Source organism: Pituophis catenifer, unplaced genomic scaffold, assembly GCF_029215685.1.
Source record: "Pituophis catenifer annectens isolate HBS135680 unplaced genomic scaffold, rPitCat1.0.hap2 SCAF_15, whole genome shotgun sequence".
Lineage (NCBI taxonomy): Eukaryota > Metazoa > Chordata > Lepidosauria > Squamata > Colubridae > Pituophis > Pituophis catenifer.
Genome location: NW_027256895.1, coordinates 4426447 through 4452066, shown reverse-complemented (window position 1 = coordinate 4452066; position 25620 = coordinate 4426447). Strand labels below are relative to the sequence as shown.

Below are 25620 nucleotides of genomic sequence, written 5' to 3'. Positions count from 1 at the left end.
TGGGTTGGAGACCCAAAACATGAAGCTGCACACCTTAACGTTCACGAAGATTCTCAGTCATCCAGATCATCCTTTGTCTTTTATACGCGGACGGACTGCTGAATCTCGTCCTGATTGTTTGATCTGCTATGTTGTGCCATGGGTTTGTGAAAGGGCTGTTTTGTTTCCCCGGTGGACAGATCTGCACATGGCTCACTGCCTTGTACTGCAAATACCACGTTGATCAGTTTGTGTCCTTTTTTTTTTATTGAAAAAGTTTTTCAAATACAAATTTTTCCCCTTTTTTCTCCCCCCCTCCTCCCTAACCCCCCCTCACCACCCGTCCCCCTGTGGCTTCTTCAAAATAAAATCCAAATTCGTAACAGATTATATAATATTTTACCATCCCCTTACTCCATCCCCCAAATACTGACCCTTTCTTTCTGATAATATTATTACATCCCCCTTTTACCATACATTTCAGAATAACATTCTACTATAACATTGTATAATAACTTCTAATTTAGCATAATAATATTATTATAACTCCCAATTTAGCAATAATCTGCCCTTTTTCTCCTCCCCCATACAAATATCTATATATTAATTTCAAAACAACCTTCCACTTTAAGACTATATAATAGGGGTGTTTTATCCTTGGGGTGGACAAGCTTCTGCCTTCCTGGGTTTTGAAATGTGCATATATGTTGTGTCGGCTGAAGATCCTCCCGGTAATACTGAAATGTAGGAATGAAAACGTTGCTTTGTTTATTGTTCTCTTCATTGTCTCATTATGGAGGAGCTCCTGTGGGGTCTTTTTTTTTTTGAAGATTTGATGAAGGCCCACTTGGGATAGCCACACATTCCGAGAACTTCCTTGATGTGTTTTCGTTCTTTTCCGGGAGGATCTTCAGCCAACACAACATACGTACCCATTTCAAACCCGAGAAGGCAGAAACTTGTCCACCCCAAGGATAAAACACTCAGACACAAACTGAGCAACGTGGTGCGACAATTAGATGTGCCGCGCGATTGTCAGAACCTTTTTTAAAACTTTTTTAAAGCATTTTTTTTACTACCGGTTCAGGCGAACCGGCCCGAACCGGTAGCATTTCACCCCTGCTTTTAATAATTTTATCCTAACTGTGAATGAATAAACCTTGGTAAATTATTTCTCATCATCGTAATTGGGGGGGCCACCGTGATCATTTCTTCCCCTCACCTTCGGTGCCATCCGGTTCAGCTTGTTCTTCTCGCTGCTTCTGCTTGAATTTCATGTTCCCGTAGTGCATGATGGCCCCTGTCAGTTTGTAGATGGAGTTTTTCTCCTCTTGGGTGAACCCTAAGATGTCAAAGGCACTCTGGGTTTGGAGGGGGGGGGGAAAAAAACAGGGGATGAGTATTTTCTCCAAGCTCAACCAAAACCAGCCAGCTATTCAATTTCCAACCAAACGATCTCCAATCTCAGATTTCTCAGATACAGTTTGGACTACATGTCCCATGAGCCTTTACTTGGGGAAAGTTCAGGGCACAATACCGTAGTTTAAACATCTTGAACTAGAAGTGTCCTACCTGGGCAACTTGAAGGCCTGTGGACTTCAACTCCCAGAATTCCCCAGCTAGCCATGCTGGATGGAGAATTCTGGGAGTAGAAGTCCACAAATCGTAAGTCTTCAAGTTTGCTGAGCATCATGCCCCCGTCGGAGCCTGAATCTGTGGGAGATGATGAGCTGGAGCTAGAGCCGAGGGAGATCGAGGGGGCGACTTTGTTGGCTTTGGAGGAATGTGGGGAGGAGCAGGATGAGGCAGCCCAGGATCCCTCAGGATTGGGACGCCAGGAGGAACGGGGGCAGGATGACCGAGAGAGGGCAAGGAGTGGAAATGAGGAGCGACAGAGCTCAGGCGATGAGCAAGGACTTCCCCCTCCTGATCCCCAAGCATGGAGAGTGGAGAGAAGGCGAGAACAGCGCAGACTGACCCAACTACATGGGAGGAGAGCGCCCTGTCCATCTTCACAAGGCACACTTGAACAAGGGTTGTCCAACCTGGGCAATTTGAAGACCTGTGGACATCAACTCCCAGAATTCCCCAGCTAGCCATGCTGGATGGAGAATTCTGGGAGCTGAAATCCACAAATCTTAAGTCTTCAAGTTGCCCAGGTATAGGGTTCAATAGTCCAAGACATCTTGAACTCCAACCTTGGCACCTTTAAGAGTTGTGGCCTTCGATTCCTAGAATTCCCTAGCTGGAATGGAGAATTCTGGGAGCTGAAGTCCACAGATCTTAAGTCTTCAATTTGCCCTGGTTCAGGGTTCAAACCCATGCTGCCTGGGGAATTCTGGGAGTTGAAGTCCACAGGTCTCCACCAGGGAGTGAAATTAAAAAAAAATTCCCCTACCAGTTCTGTGGGCGTGGCTTGTTGGGGGGGAGGGTCATGTGACTGGGTGGGCGTGGCCAACTCAACATCACTCACATCAAGGGGCTCCTCACCGGCCCCTCCCCTCCCAGCCACTCCTTGTCGCGAATGGCAGGAAAATGGGGAGGGGAATATTCCTGCCTACCATCCTTCCCTCAGTCTGTGCTGAGATTGAGGAATGGATGACAGGCAGGAAAATCCCCTTCCCCATTTTCCTGCCTTTCACAAAAATGGCTCCATTCCAGCTGCTCCCCCGCCCTCCCCATCCTGTTCCCTCCTGGGGATTATCTAAAAGAGACAGGCTGCAGCAGCTCCGTTCCGAATGGAGGGAGAAAAGTTAGCATTCTCTCTGCTGCATTAACATTGAATTCTGTGGCAGAGAGAATGCTAACTTTTCTCCCTCCATTCAGAACGGAGCTGCTGCTCCCTTTATGGTCCCCTCCTGGCCCCCTCCCTCCTGGGGACTACCTTAAAGGGACAGGTTGCAGCAGCTCCGTTCTGAATGGAGGGAGAAAAGTTAGCATTCTCTCTGCTGCATTTAACATTGAATTCTATGGAATATCGAGCGTCTGGAAGAGGTAAGCGGCGACCGGCCGGGCGTGGGTGGGGCCAAGGAGGGGTAATTACTACCGGTTCAGTGAACTGATGCCGATAATCCCTAGCAGTTCACCCGAACCGGTCCGAACCAGTAGGATTTCACCCCTGGTCTTCACGTGGCCAAGGTCGGGATCCCCTGATCTAGGAGCCAAGTTGGAGGGACACTTGGAGAATAGTACTCACGTCAGTTGCCAACAGCTCCTCAGCATCATCGATGGAAGGTACCGTGGTTTCTCCTTGGGAGATGAAGGCGTAGTCGTAAGGATTGTTGGTGACCAACATCATATCTGGAAAGAGAAACGGGTGGAAGAAGTCAGGCGTTGACACAACGTGGCCAACCTTCTCTTCCTAAGTGGTTATTCCAGCACCAGAAGAGGACAAGGGTCGTTGTGAAATGGAAATGACACCTTACCACTGCTGTAACTCTCACAACAGGTCCCTAGTCCAGCCCCCTGCTCAAGCAGGAGAACTTATACCATTTCAGATAAGTGACCGGCCAGTCTCTTCTTAAAAACCTCCCGTGATGGAGCGCCCACGATTTCTGAAGGCGAGCTGTTCCACTGGTTAATTGTCCTCACTGTTAGGAAGTTTGCTTCTCTCCTTGATTAGTTTCCCCCCATTGTTTCTTGTCCTGCCCTTGGGTGCTTTGGAGAATAATTTGACCCCCTCTTCTCTGTGGCAGTCCCTCAAGTACTTGTTGTGACTCCGACCCCCGAGGCCGACTTATCGGAGGGAGAAGGCTCCGAACATGAAGGAGAGGAGTTGGCCAGGCCTCCCTCTCCAGGACCCTCCTCTCTGGCAATGCCTCAGGTGTCTCCCAAAGGAGAAGAGATTGGCCAGGAGGCAGGTATCTCCTCGCAGTCAGACAGTGACGGAGATAAGTCTTGGCTGGATCCACGCCAGCGTCAGAGAGACAAGCGCACGCAGCAGAAAAGGAGGCGTGCCAGAGATTAAGCTGAGTCACTGGACCACACCCCACAGGGGATAAAAGGGGGTGTGGTGGCAATTCAGACTCTGTGATGGACAAAACTAAACTACTAGCGAGTCACATTGTATCTTTGAAACAACGTTATCTGCCTTGGATTTAATACGGACTGGACTTGACAATTCTTTGACTGTGTGTATATTGTTTTGGTTTATCTGACGGAGGAACAACCCCTCCCTCTGTGAGTAAAGTTCTTGGCAAGCAGCTACTGGGTTGCTGCCAATCCTCTTATCGAAGGAATTTGTTGTCTGCAAGTTTTATTTAACCCCTGGCTGACTGTTTGTGTGCGTGTGTGAGACAGGGACAGAACAGTACTGGAATACTGTTATAATCACCTTCTTTTAATGACTCTTGTGGTGGTGGAGTCTGGGTAACTGACTGGAACTGAGTGTTTACTGGCCAGATGCCCTTCCTGTCACCAATGCGGAGTTTTGTTCAGCAGAGATATTCTCATTGTGTCGAGAGAGAGAGAAATATCTGCCTCTACTTAGGATTGAACTCACAGCCTCCTGATTTTGAGGCGAGAGCTCCACCCTCTAGGCCACCGCACCACTCTTGGAATACTACTATCGTGTTACCCTTAATTCTTCTTTTCTTTAGACTAGCCAAACCCAAATCCTGCAGCCGTGCTTCAAATTGGTTTAGTCTCTCGGCCTTTGATCGCCTTAGCTGCTCTTCTCTGAACTTTTTCCAAACTCTCAACAACTTTTTTTTCTAGTATGGTGATCAGAACTGGCTGTGGTAATCCAGATGTGGTGTTAACCAGTGGTGGGATTCAAATAATTTAACAACTGGTTCTCTGCCCTAATGACTGGCTGGGTGGGCGTGGCCATGGTGGGCGTGGCCAGGGGTTTGACAGGCAGCACTCGGCCTCCTGCACCCCCGTGGGAGCAAAAATGGGCTGCGGGGGGGGTGTGCCACACCCCCTGTGCCTCCTTTGGGCCTAGTAGGCCGCTCTGCATTTACCTGAGAGCCAAAACAAGGCATAAGGGGACTCCTGGAAGGGGCGGGGAGGGGTGAAGCCAGCCAGCAACCGGCTCACCCGAACTGGCCCGAACCGGCTGAATCCGACTACTGGTTTCAATTAGAGTTTTATAAATTCATGGCGAATGACTCACCCAACAGCTCTGGCTTCTTGTTGGACAAGATCTGGTAATAGATGTGATAATTCCTCTCAGACTTCAGCTGGAAGATTACTCTGGATTTTTCCAGGAGATCTAAGGAGAAGACGGAAATGTGGAGAACGACAAAAGATACCGAGATGGTGAACAAGTGGGAAAAACCCAGAAGAACTTTCAAAGAATCAATCAAAGATTTGAGAATTTTGGAGACTCCCAACACTCACAGGTTTCTATGTCGGCTGAGGCCAGTTTTCCTGTTGCCCCAAAGTGAATTCGGATGAATTTACCCTGAAGAAGAAAGGAGAAATGGATTGAGAGCAGGTTTAGAGGTTGGCAAAAATTGAACACGATGGTCTCGGTATCCCAGAGAGGTCAAAAGCCTCCTCCTTTCATCCCTACTTACAAATCTGGAGGAGTTGTCGTTCCTTAAGGTCTTCGCGTTGCCGAAGGCCTCCAGAGCTGGATTGGCTTGGATGATTTGATCTTCCAAGGTGCCCTGTAGATGGGGTAGGGGGTGAGGGGTGGATGTGTTAGAACAGGATACAGCAAAAGGTGAAATCGTGGCAACTGGACCCAAGTTTATTACGTGGAGATCAGAGGTGGCATTCAGCCGGTTCGTACTTGTCCGGGCGAAGCGGTAGCAGAGATGCTCTATGCCAGCGGTCACCAACTGGTAGTCCGTGGACCACTGGTGGTCCGCGAGAAAATTTGGGTGGTCCGCAGAAAAATCACTTGCACTTTTTTTATATTGCACTAAATCAGGGGTCCTCAAACTAAGGCCCCTGGGCCGGGTATGTGCAATGAACGTTTGTGTTGCTGCAGAGAGTCTCCCCCTTAGGGGTCTTTTTGTATGGGTAGATATTTTGCTTCGGCCTCCTAGTGCCGGGGCTTTGGGCGAAGGCTGGAGGGAAGCGCCGCTGGTGGCAAAGAGCCGGAGGGCCTTGTTCCAGTGGGACTGTCTCATGGCCTGGAACTGGCTGATCATCTCAGCCCACTGAGCCTCCAGACGCTGGCACCTGGCCTTGCACTCCCACAGGTCTTCCCTCTTACGCACAATCACTCATGCCCTCGTCACATCCCGCCTGGACTACTGTAATGCTCTCTACATGGGGCTCCCCTTGAGGAGCACCCGGAGGCTCCAACTGATCCAGAATGTGGCCGCGCGGGTGGTTATGGGGGCGACTCGGCATTCCCATGTAACACCTCTCCTGCGCGAGCTGCACTGGCTCCCGGTGGTCTTCCGGGTGCGCTTCAAAGTATTGGTTACCACCTTTAGAGCGCTCCATGGCTCAGGACCCGGATACTTACAAGACCGTCTTCTGCCACCGGTAGCCTCCCACCGACCAGTATGCTCCCACAGAGAGGGCCTCCTCAGGGTGCCGTCAGCCAGACAATGCCGGCCGGTGGCCCCCAGGGGGAGAGCATTCTCTGTGGGGGCACCTGCCCTCTGGAACGAGTTGCCTCCAGAGATACGACGGATCCCTGACCTTCGTGCTTTCCGAACTGCCCTAAAGACGTTTTTGTTTCATCAAGCCGGGCTGGCCTGACCTACTCTTTTTAAAAAGAATTGTTTTTTAAAAAAATTAGGGGTTTTAATATAGGGTTTTTAACTATGGGCCAAATTGATTTAATTGGATTTTAATATTGTTTTAAATTTTGTATCGGTGTATTTTATTTGCTGGCTGTTCACCACCCCGAGTCCCTCGGGAGAGGGGGGCGGTATATAAATATAATCAACTAAACTAAACTAAACTAAGGAGACATTTTCTGACAGTGAGAACCCATGGAACAGAAGTTGCTTTCGGACGTTGTGGGAGCTTCATCACTGGAGGCTTTCAAGAAGAAACAGGACTGCCATCTGTCAGAAAGGGTATAGGGTCTCCTACTTGGGTGGGGGGTTGGACTAGATGACCTACAGGGTCCCTTCCACCTCTATTCATCTATCTATCTAAAGTTCCCAAGGTTGAGAAACATGGAACTGGAGTACCGGTAGTCCCTGAGTACAAGGATTTCTGGGAGTTGAAATCCACCCCTTTTAAAGTTCCCAAGGTTGAGAAACACCGTTCCGATTGGACGCTCACCTTCCCTGTTGCAGCTGCTTCGTCTTTCTTGATACGGTCCCCGATGGCAGCGATGACCGCAAAATATTGAATGACCCTCTTGGTGTTCACCGTCTTCCCAGCACCGGATTCTCCGCTACAGGTTGGAAAAACGACATTAATTTCATGAAGGCCCGATTTGTGGGACAGTTTTTATGCGGGCGGTATTGTGGCCCGCCAGCGGCCTGCGCGGCTTGTGGCTGATCCCGACAACGAGGAGGCTGGTGTGGTGTCGCGCCAGCAGCCTGTGCAGCCGGTGCTCGCGTCGGACAGCGAGGAGGCTGAAGAGGATGTGGTGCCAGAGGCAGAGACTCAGCCAGGGCCTTCAGAACCTCCAGAGGCTCCTTCAAGTGCAGAGAGTGAAGTGGAGGAGCCTCTCCTCAATGCTCGAGCACGCAGGGCTGCCAAAAGGCAGGAGTGGCTACTCAGGAGGAGGAGGTCTCCTCGAGAGTAAGGCTTGGGGCTAATTGGCCACTCCCTTAGTCTATTTAAGTCGCACGCAGTTAGCAATTGTTGCTGGAAACAATGTTTAATTATTAGGCAGCGCATTTTGGAGAGTGAGTTTCTTATCACATCTTGGTTTCTGGGCTGGTTGCCAACCTTTGTCGGACTTTGTTTATTCTTTGTACTTTATAGCAGGCTGATAAGGACATTTGCACTGAAAGCCTGCATTTTGAAAGGGGTCTGTTTGTAATAAACAGAGTTTTTGGAGCTTGGTGTGTGTCACACTCCTTGGGATCCGGAGCTGGGGCAGAACTGGCGGTAAATACGATCACCATAAAGTACCCATTGCGGTTGTATGTCGAGGACTGTCTATACATAAGCAAGATTTATTCAACCCGGGAGATATCAGACAGCAATATGTAAGTCCTCGACTTACAACAGACCACTATCAATTATTGTCTTTTATATATACTTAATACTAAATAATCCAGCACCATTTTTCAACCCAGCTCCTGCAAATGGGTAGGGATCCCAGGTCCATAAATAAACGATGTCCACATAACTTCATGCTAGATTGAAGACTGAAGAAAACCACTTTAAATTCACTGTGAGAAGGAGACCCACAATCAAAATGGAAAACAAGTTCCGTAGGATGGGAAGATGACTAAAGTGTATTGTGAAAGATCTCGAGGTAGGAGATGGGACTTACGTGATAAGGATGGACTGGTTCTCGCGATCTAGGGAAGAGAAAGAAAAAAAGGTTAGAAAAGAAAGGGAGAACTGTGAAAGCAAGGGAGGAAGAGCAGAAAGAGACAGACAAGGAGGAAGAGGAGGAAAGGGAAGGAGAAGGTAGACAAGGAGGAAGAGAAGGAAAGGGTGAAAGAGACAGACAAGGAGGAAGAGAAGGAGAAAATAGACGAGGAAGGGAAAAAGAAGATAGACAAGGAGGAAGGGGAGGAAGGAAAGAAGACAGACAAGGAGGAAGATGAGGAAAGGAAGAGGAGAAGGAGACAGGGAAGGAGGAAGAGTAGGAGAAAATAGACAAGGAGGAAGGGAAGAAGAAGGAGAAGATAGACAAGGAGGAAGAAGGGAAGAAGAAGACAGATGAGGAAGAGGAGAAAAAAGAAGGAGAAAGTAAAAAAAGAGGAGGAGAGACAGAGAAGGAGGAGAAGATAGACAAGGAAAAGAAAAAGGAGAAGATAGACAAGGAAGTAGAGGAAGAGAAGGAGAAGATAAAGAAGAGGAGAAAGAGAGGAGAAGATAGATAAGGAGGAAGAAGAAGAAGGGAAAAGGAAGAGCAACATTTGACTTCCTGAAATCTTCGTTCTTCTCTGATGACAACCAGGTCCCTCCTTCTGGCTCCCTGGTCCTCCTTTACCTGTCAGGTCCTTTACCTGTCAACATGTACTGATAGGCATTGTCGGAGATCGAGAAGATGTGAGGAGGAGCTTCACTCCGCTTCTTCCCTCGATAAGCGCCCACCACTTCCGCGTTGTAGACGGGCAACCACTTGTAGGGGTTGACCGTTACACAGAAGAGCCCCGAGTAGGTCTAGAGAAGAAGAGAAGGACGAGAAGTGAAGTTCCGAAGGACCTCCTGGATTATGGAAGAACCTCCAGACTTAACATCTCTAAGCTTGGGGAGAGGACAATTGATTTCTTCCTTACATGAATGCCCGCCTTCTCTCTGGAGAAGTGCTCCTCAACCTTGGGAATTTTAAGACCGTGGACGTCAACTCCCAGAATTCCCCGACCAACCATGGTTGGAAGTTGAGGACTACCTGCACTGTTGCTGTAACTGGGATGGCTTCCGAACACACAACCCCACCTGTGTTTTGCTCATCACCCCCAGATCCCTGCAGGCTAGGAAGAAGGACCACCTCGCAAAGTGTTGTGGCCTATCAGCCACTGGCCCCTCCAGCTGCCGAATCAGAGGAAGAGGAGGAGGTGTGGGAGTCAGGGTCAGCATCAAGGCAACCTGGGAGCTCTGAGGGGGAAGAGGGAGTGGGGCCGGCAGAGAGAGAGAGACAGAGACGGAGCCTGGACCATCCGTCAGCCCTCCGATGGAGGGTCAACAGCCCCCAGGTCTGGAAATGGCTGATGAGGAGGAGGAGGAACAGCTGGGTCCTGTGCCTGACGCGCGGATGCGCAGAAGGCAGAGGAGAGGAGAGCAGTGGAAATCTATGGGCCGGTCCTCGGGACGGAAGAGCCACCGCTGCTAACGTAGCCCCCCTAATTCTGGGGATAAAAGGCAGGGGGGTGGACAACTATTCATCTTCCGGATGGACGGACGGACTTATTAGCCTGCGAGAGAAACTTGTTGCCGGGGCTGCCGGCGCTCCTAATGAAAGGAATCTTTTGAGTTCACGTCCGAGGATTTGTCCTGTTTGGGGAGCTGGGTCAGAACACAAAGTCATCCCTCCCCGTTCCTCGGCTTACGTAGATCATCCAGGAGGCGTAGCGATCCTTCAGGTTGTAGAGCACGGCGGGTTCGTGCAGGAAGGTCAGCATGGCCATGTCCTCGATCTTGTCGAATTTGGGCGGGTTCTGCTGCATAACTTGGTCTTCTTTGACCGTCACCGTCTGCCAAAGAGAAGGAATCGGATAGTGAGTTCCTGACAGGCCTCACCGCAAAAACGGGGCTACCTTCCCTCAATCTTACCTTGACTCAGGATGCTACTCTTTGAGTCCTGTATCTGGCACGAAAGTCGGCGGGGTGACTTTGAACCAATCACCTGGAGAAGGGGAGTTCTAGTCCCGCCTTAGACTAGAACTCCTGGCTGGGTGACTTTGGGCCAATCACCAGGAGATGGTGAGTTCTAGTCCTGCCTCAGGCATGAAAGGTGACTGGGTGACTCTGGGCCAATCACCAGGAGATGGTGAGTTCTAGTCCTGCCTCAGGCATGAAAGCTGACTGGGTGACTCTGGGCCAATCACCAGGAGATGGTGAGTTCTAGTCCTGCCTCAGGCATGAAAGGTGACTGGGTGACTTTGGGCCAATCACCAGGAGATGGTGAGTTCTAGTCCTGCCTCAGGCATGAAAGCTGGCTGGGGGACTTTGAGCCAATCACTAGGAGATGGTGAGTTCTAGTCCTGCCTCAGGCATGAAAGCTGGCTGGGTGACTCTGGGCCAATCACTAGGAGATGGGGAGTTCTAGTCCTAGTCTAAGTTCTAGTTCTAGTCTAAGGCGGGACTAGAACTTCTGACTGAGTGGGCAAATCACCAGGAGATGGTGAGTTCTAGTCTTGCCTCAGGCATGAAAGGTGACTGGGTAACTTTGGGCCAATCACTAGGAGACGGGGAGTTCTAGTCCCGCCTTAGACTAGAACTCCTGGCTGAGTGACTTTGGGCCAATCACCTGGAGACGGGGAGTTCTAGTCCTAGTCTAAGTTCTAGTTCTAGTCTAAGGCGGGACTAGAACTTCTGACTGAGTGGGCAAATCACCAGGAGATGGTGAGTTCTAGCCCTGCCTCAGGCATGAAAGCTGGTTGGGGGACTTTGAGCCAATCACTAGGAGACGGGGAGTTCTAGTCCCGCCTTAGACTAGAACTCCTGGCTGAGTGACTTTGGGCCAATCACCAGGAGATGGTGAGTTCTAGTCCTGCCTCAGGCATGAAAGCTGGCTGGGTAACTCTGGTCCAATCACCAGGAGATGGAAAGTTCTAGTCCCACCATAGACATGAAAGCTGGCTGGGTGACTTTGGGCCAGTCCCTCTCTCCCAGCCCTAGGAAGCAAGCAATGGCACATCACATCCAAAATCTTTGCAAGAAAACTGCAGGGACTTGTCCAGGCAGCTGTCAGGAGTCCACACCCTCTCAAAAGCTCACACACAAGTACACACACACACACACACACACACACAAAAGGGAACAATGGTATTTGACCCCCCTGGAAGATTTATAACTGTCGAGCCCAACAGACCAGATTAAGAAGTCTATACCATGTTAGGTCGGCATTTACAATATTACAATATAAATGTAATATTGTAATAGTTCTAGCGATTGAAAACATGTCCCCTTTCCCTCCTTTCTCTTCATGCGAATTGGGGAGAGGCTTGTCTGAAATATTTTCTTACATTGTTTTCTTGGCCAGGGCTGAGTCCCCTCTTATCTAACCATTGTTTTGGTAGCAACTGTTCCTGCTGTCCATAAGGCCATTTTTGTGTTTCTCAACCGCAGCCATTTTAAGAGGTGGGGACTTCAACTCCCAGAATTCCCCAGCCAGCGTCACTGGCTGGGGAATTCTGGGAGTTGGAGTCTGCACTTCTTAAAATGGCTGGCTGGGGAATTCTGGGAGTTGAAGTTCACACCTCTTAAATTGGCCGTTGTTGAGAAACACCGCTCTGTGCTCTCTACTATTATTTCTTCTCGGTTACTCTACCCTTCTCTGAGGGGTACCATCCAGGTAGCTTCGATTTTAAGCCCCATCATCCTCGGCCAGCACCTGTTTTACAGCACACCTGGGTGGAAGATGCCAAGAATTAAAGGGGAATCCATCCAACTCCTTCAGGTACAAAGGAATGGCTTACAGCCTTACCGTCAGTTGTCTAACATGGTATAAGGTCTCCTGCTTGAGCAGGGGGTTGGACTAGAGGATCTCAAAGGCCCCTTTCCAATTCTTGTTATTATAAAGATCTGGCTAGGAATCATTGCCCTTGGTCCGGAAAGTAATCTTAGCGGGACGAGATTTGCCCACCTTGCCCTTTTCCGTTTCCGCGGTGACTTTGCCACCTTCTTTGGAAACAATCTTGGCCTTCACGAATTCCTCCTTGTCATCCGGCACGAAGACGTCTTTCTTCAAGTCGAATGGCCGAGTCTGAGTTTCGATGCGAGCCTTTTCCGACAGGCGCAGGAATGGGGCGGCGGCCCCGAATTCAGATACGTCCATGGCAGGAGCTGCGAAGGAAAAACAACAAAACCCAGTTTAACGAAATCTACGGGCCGTGATGCACTTGTGGTGGGCAGGTGGTAGGATTCACACCTTCCGGTCTTGGGGGGAAAATTTGAACCAGGGAGGTCCCTGAGGTGGGTGGTTTTCTTGAGGACATTTCATGACCCAACGAGAGAACATCATCAGTGCTGGAAGGAGGGAGAGGAGGAGAAGGGAGGGAGGGAGGAGAAGGAGGAGGACTGAAGGGACTTTGGTGCTCTCTGAGCTTGGTAGTTTTCTTGCAGACCTTTCATGACCCAACTAGGGAACATCATCAGTGCTCGGAGGAGGAGGAGGAAGAGGAAAAGGACAAGGACAAGGAGGACGAGAAGGACAAGGACAAGGACAAGGACAAGGACAAGGACAAGGACAAGGAGGACGAGAAGGACAAGGACAAGGAGGACGAGAAGGACAAGGACAAGGACAAGGAGGACGAGAACGACAAGGACAAGGACAAGGACCGAAGGGACTTTGGTGCTCTCTGAGCTAGGTGGTTTCCTTGCGGATGTTTCATGACCAAATTAGGTAACTTCATCAGTGCTCGAAGGAGGAGGAGGAGGAGGAAAAGGGAGGGAGGAGAAGGAGGAAGACTGAAGGGTCTTTGGTGCTCTCTTAGCTTGGTGGTTTTCTCGTGGACATTTTCTGACCCTAATAGGTAACATCATCAGGACTCTGACCGCTTAACAGATGCAAATCTGCAATGTGTCATTCCCAAGAGATCCACCAGAGGACACCCTGAGCTAGGCCAAGTTTTGAATAGCGCTGCTTTCCCTCCCTCAGGTGTACAGCACTGGAACTGCACCTGATTTAATCCCTCTCCTTCCAATGCGAATACGCTGCCCCCTGCTGGCTGTTAGCAGAATTGCACGCTCTAGAAAACCAGCTTTAGGCAGGGCTGCGCCCAGAACAGCTGTGCCTGGAGTGTGAATAGATATACTAGGAATAGATCGCTCTCTGGGTCAGAAATAGCTACTCCTGATAGTTACCCTTTGTTTTTAGTGGATTTCACAAGAGAAGAACTGCGGACACCTCAGGACGGACTCCTGTTGTGGAAAAGAGACGTATTAGTACAATATACACCCCAAATCTTTCCCCAGCCACCCAGGGATCCTTTCTGACAGGATTATTCCATTATATATTTAAGGAAAAGAGCAAAATATCGGGAGGAGAAACCCTGCAATATATAGATTTTCATGCATTTTATACCTCAGATCGATTCTGAGGTATATTTCCGCAGTGTCCGGTTGTTTCCTTAAGGAAAGAACTAAACTACCCCCCCACAAAAAAAGTTGTGGGTTTTTTTTCCTTTCAGTCGGACACGCTGAGCACGGCAGCCAAGGCGGCGAGGATGTAGAAGACCGTGTGTCTCAGCCAGTGATGGGAGTTGTAGTCCCAACTATTTTGAGAGCAAAAGAAGGGGTCTCTCGGAGTGCCTTTTCTGATTATTTTATTAAAGGGATGAGGGAGGGAGGATAGGGGGAAAGGAAGGAAGGAAGGAAGGAAGGAAGGAAGGAAGGAAGGAAGGAAGGAAGGAAGGGGAGGAAGGGAGGAAAGAAAGAATGGAGAGAGAAGGGAGGAAGGAAAGAAGGAAGGAAAAGAAAAGTAGGGAGGGAAGAGAAAGAAAGAAAAAAGGAAAGGAGAGAGGGAGGGAGGAAAGAAGGGGGAGGAAAGGAGGAAGGAAAGAAGGAAGGAAAAGAAAAGAATGGAGGGAGGGAGGGAAAGAAGAGAAAGAAAAAAGGGAGGGAGGGAGAAGGGAGGAAGAAGGGAGGAAGGAAAGAAGGAAGGAAAAGAAAAGAAAAGAACGGAGGAAGGGAGGCAGGGAAGGAAGGAAGAGAAAGAAAGAAAGAAAGGGGAAGGAAGGAAAGAAGGAAGGAAAGAAAGAAGGAAGGAAGGAAGGTAGGAGATTGCAATAAGAAGAAAGGAAAGGAAAGGAAAGGAAAGAAGGAAAGGAAAGGAAAGGAAAGGAAAGGAAAGGAAAGGAAAGGAAAGGAAAGGAAAGGAAAGGAAAGGAAAGGAAAGGAAAGGAAAGGAAAAAGGAAAGAAACGGACATTTCTGAATTAAAAGCCAGACTAGGGCGTGAAAATGTAGAATATTCCTGGCCAAAAAATGAGACCATTTCAAGAGAAAAAAATCCCTCTTTACAGACGGCGCGATGCTGCTAACTCATCCTTCCCCTACCTGGCTCCTCCAGCCCAGCTGGACTACATCTCCCATGCTCCCCAGCTGGGGGAAAAGCTTCAGCTGGAGCAAGGAAGGATGCCCACTGCCTCACAGGTGGCGACATCGCCCACCGCAGCAGGTGCCAGAGATGCCCAGCGAAACGTGGCTATTACCAGCTCATTCCTTACAACGCCTTCTTCCCCCTTGCCCCCCCTAAAATTCAGGATGGGGGGGAATGCATGTAGACCTTGCATCGCCCCCCCACCCCCTACTGCATCCTGGCCTTCGAGACACGCGTCTCATTCCCACAACCCCAGAAAGGTCATTTCTGAACGCCCCAAAACCTCGCCGTTTTCCCTGAAGCATGGGGGATTCCCTAACCCCACACTTTGGGGGCTGGAAGGCTGCAACGGGAATGGGGGGGGGAGGGTCTTACCTGTCACCAGTACAGGAGGAGTGGGGTTCTAAGCAAGGGTGCCTGGCCAGGACCCTGGTTATAAATCCCCAATCCCCCCGCCCCCTCCTCTTGGCCGGCCTCATATGGACAGGCAGACCCATCTCGGCCGCCCCCCCCTCCCCTCCCCACATCTCCAGCCTGGCCCCGAACAATTGGAAGTGTCATCATTGTTGTGGTATGAAGAATAGGAACAGGTTCAGGGAGGACGAGGAGGAGGGGGGCTAGCGAGACTTCAAAATATCTTGGAACAACAGGGCTGAGATTCCAGAGGGAGGGGGAGAAGGAGAGGAAGGGGGAGGGCAAGATATGGGGAGGGAATTCGCTCAATGGCTACCCCCCACGGCTCAGTTGGCTTCGCGACCGAAATCCTCCCTTCGCATGCAACCTCGCTGCAAAATTGTAATTGCAACCCATCTAAAAACGAAAAGAGTGAGTTGACATCGCGGATACCAAATCTGGGACTGCAACGCTCCAAGATGCCCACTAGAGGGCTGCAGATGGTGCTTTATATAACTGCCCTCTCCTGGAGATGCGGAGTATTGCGGCCCGGTTATACGTCTTCCTCTCTATCTTTATATTATTCTCATTATATGCATTGGGAACACTCGTTGGCTTCGCTACAGAATCCTCTCCTTGCGGGCAACCTACACTGCAAGGTTGTGGTTGCAACCCACCCAAAAATAATAAAAGAGTTGTAGCTAACTCTTTACGGGAAGAGTGCAACCTACGCTGCAAGATTGTGGTTGCAACCCATCTAAAAATAATAAAAGAGTTAGTTACATCGCGGGAGCCAAATCTGGACTGCAATGCTCCAAGATGCCCACTAGAGGGCTGCAGATGGTGCTTTATAACTGCCCTCTCCTGGAGATGCGGAGTATTGCAGCCCAGTTGTACGTCTTCCTCTCTATCTTTATATTATTCTCGTTATATGCATTGGGAACACTCGTTGGCTTCGCTACAGAATCCTCTCCTTGCGGGCAACCTACACCACAAGGTTGCGGTTGCAATCCATCTAAATATAATAAAAGAGTTAGTTGCATTGCGGGAACCAAATCTGAACCGCAACGCTCCAGATGCCCAATAGAGGGCTGCAGAATAATATGGTGCTTTATACTGCCCTCTTGTGGACTTGTGGAGTATTGCAGCCCGGTTGTACATCTTCCTCTCTATATTTGTATTATTCCAGTTATATAAATTTGGAGTCCTGGTGGCTCATTGGCTTCGCGACAGAGTCCCCTCGTTGCGTGCAACCTACACTGCAAGATTGTTGTTGCAATCCATATAAAATTCAGAGATTTGGTTGCATTGCGGGTAATAAAACTGCAACGTTCCAGATGCCCACTAGAGGGCTGCAGATGGGTGCTTTCTACCGCCCTCTGGTGGACACAAGAAGCATTTGCAGCCTAGTGTCTATGGAGATTCTCAGTCAATCCCGTTGGGATTGCAGCCTGGTGATTTGTAGTGCCCTCTCATGGATATGTGGAGTATTGCAACCTAGTTATTCATCGCCCTCTTTAAATTTATATTATTCCAGTTCTATAAATTTGGAGCCCTGATGCTCATCCAGAATCCTCCCCTTGCAGAAAATTTGTAATTGCAATTTATCTAAAACAAAATATAATTAGGTTACCTTACGGGTATCAAATCTGGACTGCAACGCTCCAGATGCCCACCAGAGGGCAGCAGGTGGCACTTTATACCGCCGCCTCATGGACATGAGGAACATTGCAGCCTACTTATACATCATCGTCTCCATACAGCTAGTCCTCAACGTAGGACCAAAGTTGAGCCCCAAATTTAGGTTGCTAAATGAGACATGTGTTAAGTGAGTTTTGCCCTGTTTTATGACCTTTCTTGCCACGGTTGTTAAATGAATCACGGCAGCTGTTAAATTAGTAACTTGGTTGTTGCAAGAGGGGATGACGTGACTCCGGGACACTGCAGCCGTCATAAATATGAATCGGTTGCCAACAGTCTGAATTTCGACCACATGACCGTCAGGATGCTTACTATGGTTGGAAGTGTGAAAAACGGTCGTAAGTCCCTTTTTTCGGCAATGTTGTCAGTCACTAAATGAGCTGCTGTTAAGTCGAGAACTATTTGTACATAAAACAAGTTCAGGCTTGGTTTGGATGGGAGACCACCAGGAGATCCGAGACCACCTGTACAGACAATTTCCCAAAAATCAGGAGCAAATGATTTTTTATTAAAAAAAATTCTAGTTATATAAATTTGGAGCACCGATGTCACTTGGGCGTAGAAATTCATAATAGCATTTGACGGAGTGGTTTTAAATGACCGAACCGGAGAACGTGACGAATTTCAGTTTACGGAGGATTCCTTTCCCATTAAAACTGGGAACTAAACTTCTTCGGAGTTAAAAAAACGAAACCCGGGGAACCTCGAGAAAATATTTCTCCTAATATTTAACAATCTCATTATATTATAATTATATTAGATTTAAAGCCAGAAATATTTCTGTTAGGTATTTCGCCAGAAAAACATGACAAAAGGGAATGTATATTTAATATGACATGTTTTGACAGCAGCGAGAATTGTATTCGCACAACGCTGGAAAAATGAGGAAATCCCTACAGATGATAAACATAATTTTAAAAAAAATATGAGATTTTGTGGAAATGGATAGTTTAACATTAAAGATAAAGGACAAAAAAGATAAAAGATAAAGGACAAAAAAGACACAGAATTTTTTTTTTTTAATTTGGGATTTGTGTTACCAACAGTTAGATAATAAAAGTAGCAATTAGAAGTTCGGAGAATACCATTATATACAAGTAAAGAATATTATTATTATTATTTTAAAAAAAAACATGTTTTATTTGCAGTTTTCTTTTCACACCGTACCTATTTGGTGGACGGTGTATTGACTGGCTCAAATATTTTTTAAACAATGCTAAAAATAGTCATACAAATAAAGTATGTGTAATCCTAATCTTCCAACTTCAACGATACTGTTCTCTCTTCATAATCCTTTATCATTTTTCCCATTAATTCATTTAAACATAGACAACATTTCTTTGCGCCCTACTAAATTACTATTATTTAATACTTTTAAAAATTACTCATAACGTCAATATTCCAAATGTGTAGGATTACTAATAACACCAAATATTAACAATATTTAATCAATCCCGGGAGTGTCTCTCAAAATCCCCACAATTTCTAATCCTTGATATTTTAAAGTCACAATATACTTTAACACTACTATTAATGTTAATGTCCTCTTTTAAATTTTTAATTCGTTTGATTTTATAAATTGGGAGTTTTAATCTGTGTTTTGGCCAAAATATTTAATAATTTTAAGGGATTTTTTAATATTTGTATTATCTGTATTTTATCTTGGCTATTCACCGCCCTGAGTCCTCCTGGAGTAGGGCGGTATAGAAATTTGATTAATAAAATAAAATAATAAAATAATAATGTTTATAATACAATTAACAAGTCAAGAATATTATTATTATTATAGCATTAGGTATATGTAAGTCAACCCAGACAATACACTTTTTATTCCTCACATATGTTTATTCCTCACATATCACCTCCCGCCTGGACTATTGCAACGCTCTCTACATGGGGCTCCCCTTGAGGAGCACTTGGCGGCTCCAACTGGCACAGAGTGCGGCCACGCGGGTGGTTATGGGAGCGACGTGGCGTTCCCATGTAACACCTCTCCTGCACGAGCTGCACTGGCTCCCGGTGGTCTTCCGGGTGCGCTTCAAGGTTTTGGTTATCATCTTTAGAGCGCTCCATGGCTTAGGACCTGGTTATTTACAGGACCGCCTGCTACCACCAGTAGCCTCCCACCGGCCGCTACCCTCTCATAGAGAGGGGCTCCTCCGGGTGCCATCAGCCAAACAATGTCGACTGTGGGGGCACCTACTATCTGGAATGAGCTCCCCCTGGAGATACGGAGGATCCCGGATCTGCGCACCTTCCGTCGCGCTCTCAAGACTTTTTTATTCCATCAAGCCGGCCTGGACTAAATCTTTCCCCTTTAAAATGTAAATTTTAATTTGTTTTTAAAATTATTGGGTGTTTTAAATTTGTCTCGGCCAAATTGTTTAATTCGGTTTTATTCTGTTTTTAAATTTTGTATTTCTGTGTTTTATTCTGTGGCTGTCCTTCGGGAGTAGGGCGGTATACAAATCCATTAAATGAAATGAAATGAAATGAAAGATGTTAAAGAAAGATGTATATTTTTTAAAAAAAATTAATCCCATTATATTATGATGATTATATTATGATGATGATATTGTTCCCACTCCCACTCATTAAGAATGAAACCTACGACTTTCTTAGATATAATTTCAAGGGGAGTTCCAACCGTATTTTCAGTGCAGCCAGTTACAAATCTTAATTATTTCAGATTTCCACTTTGCATTCCCGGCTTAAATCCCCACTGGTGGCGGGGGGGGGCTGGTCTGATGGAAATGCCTCCCCCCCTACTCCCAGGAACCAATAATAGCAACCTAGAAGGGCTTCTAAAATAGGAAGCAGTATGTGATGACAGTTTGAACAATATATCTCATAATCCCACGTTCCCCGAGCCAGACGATCTCCATCCAGCTTAAAAAAAAGCGAATAATCACCGTAACAATAGTAGTTGCTGTTCTTATTGCAGGCGGTCCTCGACTTACGACTGAAGGTTTAGTGACCGAAGTGACAACGGGCCTGGGAAAAAAGGACCGTCGTTCTCACTTAAGACCGTCGTAGAATCACGTGATCAAAATTCAGACACTCGCCGACTGACTCGTATTTACGATGGTCGTGGTGACCCCGGGGGGGGCCTCATGTGATCTCCCTTTTGCGACCTCCTCCCGACAAGCGAAGTCAACAAGGGAAAGCCAGATTCACTGAACAACTGAGCGGCTAATTTAACTTGCAGGGATCATCGTCAAATGGGACAAAAACAGAGGTAGTATTCAGCCGGTTCGGATCGGTTCGCTTGAACCGATAGTGAAAATCATGAGTGGCCCTGCCCACCTGACCTTATGGCTGGGCATACATTTGCGAACCGGTAGGGAAAGTTAGTGAATACTACCCCTGGACAAAACTCACTTAATAAATGTCTCGCTCGGCAGCCGCAATTTTGGCCTCCGTTGTGGTCGTAAGTCGAGGACTATTCGTATTTTTAAGGAAGAGGCTTCCTGCGTAGCTGGGAAATGAAAGCCGAGAAATGATCGGCCGTGAAAAGAAACAATAATCTGGACTAATAAATTTATTGCGCCTTCTCCCCCCCAAAAAATGCAATTATTATTATTTTTTAAATACATCTTTCTCGACGTCTGATTTTACTCCGTCAATCTTTTGCACCTCAGCAAAAGTCGGAATACGTAATGACACGAAGCAGGATCATCTCTGTGACACGACAAAAACATATCCTCGGCGTGACACGCACGCAATCTCCCCCCCCTCCCCACAATCCCCGTGGCATTTTGGAGTTGGTAGGAAGGGTTGGGGGGGGGCTCGTTTTGTGTGGTGCCAAAGTTTGCAAAACAACACCGTGTCTATAATGAGTGTTGTCATTTTGCCGATAAGGAAACGGGAATGCTTTTTCTTCCTTTAGCAAGCAACTGTCTGGATTTCAAAAGAGGGAGCTTGCTGACTATTGCAGAAACCAGCTGGAATAGATAGATAGATAGATAGATAGATAGATAGATAGATAGATAGATAGATAGATAGATAGATATCTCCTCACAATCAGTAGACTGTGAGTTCCATCCTAGGTAGAGGCAAATATTTCTCTCTCTCTCTGGGCACAATGAGAATATATCTGCTGAACAAAACTCCGCATTGGTGACAGGAAAGGCATCCGGCCAGTAAACACTCAGCTCCATTCAGTTGCCCCAACTCCACCCCGCAAGGGATGATGGGGTCATTAAAAGAAAATGATAGATAGATAGATAGATAGATAGATAGATAGATAGATAGATAGATAGATCAGGGGTGGGTTCTAAATTTTTTTACTACCGGTTCTGTGGGCGTGGCTTATTTTGTGGGTGTGGCTTGGAGGTCATGTGACTAGGTGGGCGTGGCTAGCTGGTCAGAGTCATTTCTGGAAGGTCCTCGCACTTACGACCAGTCCTCGCACTTACGACCCGACTCATTTGTTTGCTTTTAACACTGATCAGCTGTAGGACGGCCCTTTGAAGCCCCCTCGGCAAGAGTTTAAACAGTTTTTTTCCCTCTAGTCATCAGCTGCGACTCAGGAGGCAGCAATAGATTGGGGGTGGGACCAAATAAAAGGTAAGAATAATGTGGGTGGGTGGGTGGGAGGACGGGGGGGAGAACCGGTTCGGTGACATCATGTCGTCACCGCTACCGGCTCGGCCGAACCGGACCGAACCGGGAGGAACCCACCACTGAGATAGATAGTTAGATAGATAGATAGATAGATAGATAGATAGATAGATAGATAGATAGATATCTCCTCACAATCAGTAGCTGGCTCAGGAATTCTGGGAATTGAAGTCCACAGTTCATAAAAGGGCCATAATTGCCCAGCCCTGTCCTATTTGATCCTCTCTAATTTTCTCCTCAGAGTGAGCATGCAGGACCTTGAACTATGCTTATCTGAGAAGATCCTGAACCCCAAAATACCTCTCGGTGGGTCCCCAAAGGAGAAAGCCCTCTGTTTTTTCCCTTCCAAATGCTCAAAAGCTTTATTTAACCCCAAAAAGTCTATCGAAATTCTCCATCATCCAGGTCACGGTTGTCCCAAAGGTGCTTTTTTTCCCAAGAGGCAACTGGACTTTCTGGTTTTTCTCTGAAGACCTTTCGCTTCTCCTCCAAGAAGCTTCTTCGGCTCTGAATTATTTTTATTAGGTGAGGAAAAAAGTCAATAACAAAAGTACAGTATGTATTTAATACTACATGTCTTAACAGCAACGAATATTATATTCGCATAAGGCTGGAAAAATGAAGATAATACCGCGAGATGAAGAGATGGTCAGGAAGATACTAACTAGACTGTGAAGAAATGGATCGATGATCGACCTTGAAAATTAAACAGAAAGAAGATGTAGACTACTATCAAACATGGAATCTACCGTATTTTTCGGAGTATAAGACGCACCTTCATTTTTGGGGAGGAAAATTTTTAAAAAGCTGATTGGCGGGTGGATCGGCCTCCCGGAATACCCCCAATCAGCTGTTTCCTGAGGTGAATTTTAGCAACAGGTTCATTAGTTGTGAGCTCTGTGCCTTGCTTTTTTTTTCAGCCTCTGAAACCTCTGTTTCACAGGCTTTTTTTTTCTGCCTCTGAAACTGTTTCAGAAAAAACATTTTTTTTTCTGCCTCTGAAAGCCTCCGAAACAGAGCTTCAGAAAGGCTTTTTTTCTGAAGCTCTGTTTCGGGGGCTTTTTTTCTGAAGCTCTGTTTCGGAGGCTTTTTTTCTGAAGCTTCTTTCAGAAGCTTTTTTTCTGAAGCTCTGTTTCAGAGGCTTTTTTTCTGAAGCTCTGTTTCAGCGGCTTTTTTTCTGAAGCTTCTTTCAGAAGCTTTTTTTCTGAAGCTCTATTTCGGAGGCTTTTTTCTGAAGCTCTGTTTCAGAGGCTTTTTTTCTGAAGCTCTGTTTGGAGGCTTTTTTCTGAAGCTTCATTTCTGAGGCTTTTTTTTTTCTGAAGCTTCTTTTAGAGGCTTTTTTTTTTCAGCCTCTGAAATCTCCGCTTGAGAGGCTGGGCAGGGTTACATTCGGAATATAAGACGCACCTACATTTTCACCCTCTTTTTTGGGGGGAAAAAGGTGCGTCTTATACTCCGAAAAATATAGTATTTTACCAATGGTTGGAAAAAAAGGGGGGGGTGGAGATTCAGAATGTACATCTCTATTGTTAAGCAAATTAAATATCCAGACAACCCAATGTTTAATAAGCACTAAGAAATATATTTAGAAGAAGAAGAAAGAGGAGGAGGAGGAGGAGGAGGAGGAGGAGGAGGAGGAGGAGGAGGAGGAGAAGAAGAAGAAGAAGAAGAAGAAGAAGAAGAAGAAGAAGAAGAAGAAGAAGAAGAAGAAGAAGAAGAAGAAGAAGAAGAAGAAGAAGAAGAAGAAGAAGAAGAAGAAGAAGATGATCTGACTGGATGTGAAGAATGGAAAGATTTAGTTCTGCAAGGAGTATAAATCCTTCCCTTCCCCTCCATCCAGATGTGGGCTTCACATAAGTTAACCAGTTCGCCCCAACACTGAAAATGTGAGCATGCGCAGCCTTCTGCGTATGTACTTTGCTCACTCGCATGCTTACACGCATGCGCACGGCTTAAAAATGCAGCTAAATAGGACAGCATAACGCCAGGTCACAACTACGAACCGGCTGAATCCCACTCCTGCCTCCATCCAAGTCAGAGATGAAGAATTTTAAGTCTCAAGCTAACATCAAAAACGTCATCCAAAAAAAAACACCACAAAGAATGTTCTTCAAAGAAAGCTCAAACTGTCCAAGGGGTTGCTGATCCAGTTCTACGGAGGAATTATTGAGTCTGTCATCTGCACCTCCATAACTGTCTGGTTTGGTTCTGCAACCCAACAAGACAGACACAGATTTCAGAGGATCATTAGAACTGCGGAAAAAAACAATGGCTACCAACCTGCCTTCCATTGAGGACCTGTATATTCCACGAGTCAAAAAGAGGGCTGTGAAAATATTTACAGACCCCTCGCATCCTGGACATAAATTGTTTCAACTCCTACCCTCAAAACGACGCTATAGGGCACTGCACACCAGAACAACTAGACACAAGTACAGTTTTTTCCCGAATGCCATCACTCTGCTAAACAAATAATTCCCTCAACACTCTCAAACTATTTACTAAGACTGTAATTACTATTATTTTTCTCATCCTTCCTATTACCTATCTCCTTTTCTACTTATGACTATAACCTTGTTGCTTGTATCTTTACAATTTATATTGTTTTATTTAGTTTAGTTTAGTTTAGTTTAGTTTAGTTTAGTTTAGTTTAGTTTAGTTTAGTTTAGAATAGAATAGAATAGAATAGAATAGAATAGAATAGAATAGAATAGAATAGAATAGAATAGAATAACAGAGTTGGAAGGGACCTTGGAGGTCTTCTAGTCCAACCCTCTGCTTAGGCAGGAAACCCTACACCATTTCAGACAAATGGTTATCCAACCTCTTCTTAAAAACTTCCAGTGTTGGAGCATTCACAACTTCTGGAGGCAAGTTGTTCCACTGATTAATTGTTCTAATTGTCAGGAAATTTCTCCTTAGTTCTAAGTTGCTTCTCTCCTTGATTAGTTTCCACCCATTGCTTCTTGTCCTGCCCTCAGGTGCTTTGGAGAATAGCTTGACTCCCTCTTCTTTGGGGCAGCCCCTGAGATTTTGGAAGACTGCTATCATGTCTCCCCTGGTCCTTCTCTTCATTAAACTAGACATACCCAGTTCCTGCAACCGTTCTTCGTATGTTTTAGCCTCCAGTCCCCCTCATCCTCTTTGTTGCTCTTCTCTGCGCTCTTTCTAGAGTCTCCACATCTTTTTTACATCGTGGCGACCAAAACTGGATGCAGGATTCCAAGGGTGGCGTTACCAAGGCCTTATAAAGTGGTATTAACACTTCACATGATCTTGATTTTATCCCTCTGTTTATGCAGCCTAGAACTGTGTTTCCTAGTATGATTTTGATTGATTATTTAGTATCCTATGACTATCAATAAGGGTTATATCTTATGATTCTTGATCGATGTATTTTTTTTCTTTTATGTACACTGAGAGCATATGCACCAAAGACAAATTCCTTGTGTGTCCAATCATACTTGGCCAATAAAGAATTCTATTCTATTCTATTCTATTCTATTCTATTCTATTCTATTCTATTCTATTCTATTCTATTCTATTCTGTACTATTCTGTACTATTCTGTTCTATTCTGTTCTAGATTCTAGATTCTATATTCTATATTCTATTCTATTCTGTACTATTCTATATTCTCTTCTCTTCTCTTCTTCTCTTCTTTTCGCTTTTCTTCTCCTCTCCTCTCCTCTCCTCTCTTCTATATTCTATATTCTATATTCTATATTCTATTCTATTCTGTACTATTCTATATTCTCTTCTCTTCTCTTCTCTTCTCTTCTCTTCTCTTCTCTTCTCTTCTCTTCTCTTCTCTTCTCCTCTCCTCTCCTCTCCTCTCCTCTATTCTATATTCTGTATTCTGTATTCTGTATTCTGTATTCTGTATTCTGTATTCTGTATTCTATATTCTATTCTATTCTGTACTATTCTATATTTCTTCTCTTCTCTTCTATATTCTCTTCTCTTCTCTTCCCTTCTCTTCTTCTCTTCTTTTCACTTTTCTTCTCCTCTCCTCTCTTCTATATTCTATATTCTATATTCTATATTCTATTCTATTCTGTACTATTCTATATTCTCTTCTCTTCTCTTCTCTTCTCTTCTCTTCTCTTCT

General features: G+C 46.2%; 1 protein-coding gene across 1 annotated transcript; it reads right to left on the bottom strand.

The window, feature by feature from the left end:
- Positions 1-80: 80 nt before the first annotated feature.
- On the bottom strand, positions 81-15212 carry LOC139324790 (myosin-7-like). The gene is made up of 13 exons (XM_070954534.1): positions 15169-15212; positions 13558-13614; positions 12338-12537; positions 10080-10223; positions 9036-9192; positions 8351-8378; positions 7180-7294; positions 5502-5594; positions 5323-5386; positions 5096-5194; positions 3176-3279; positions 1202-1340; positions 81-235 (listed from the first exon to the last, which is right to left on the bottom strand). The coding sequence occupies exons 3-13, from the start codon at positions 12527-12529 to the stop codon at positions 81-83; spliced, it is 1290 nt and encodes a 429-aa protein (XP_070810635.1). The 5' UTR covers positions 12530-12537; positions 13558-13614; positions 15169-15212.
- Positions 15213-25620: the final 10408 nt, after the last annotated feature.

Bases quoted from the DNA above. Each gene is read 5' to 3' on its own strand.
- LOC139324790 (XM_070954534.1), bottom strand. From the start codon at position 12,529: ATGGACGTATCTGAATTCGGGGCCGCCGCCCCATTCCTGCGCCTGTCG. The intron at 7,295-8,350 runs GTAAGTCCCATC...TCCAACCTGTAG, and splicing joins AACCAGTCCATCCTTATCAC to CGGAGAATCCGGTGCTGGGA. The intron at 1,341-3,175 runs GTGAGTACTATT...CTCCAAACCCAG, and splicing joins AGGAGCTGTTGGCAACTGAC to AGTGCCTTTGACATCTTAGG.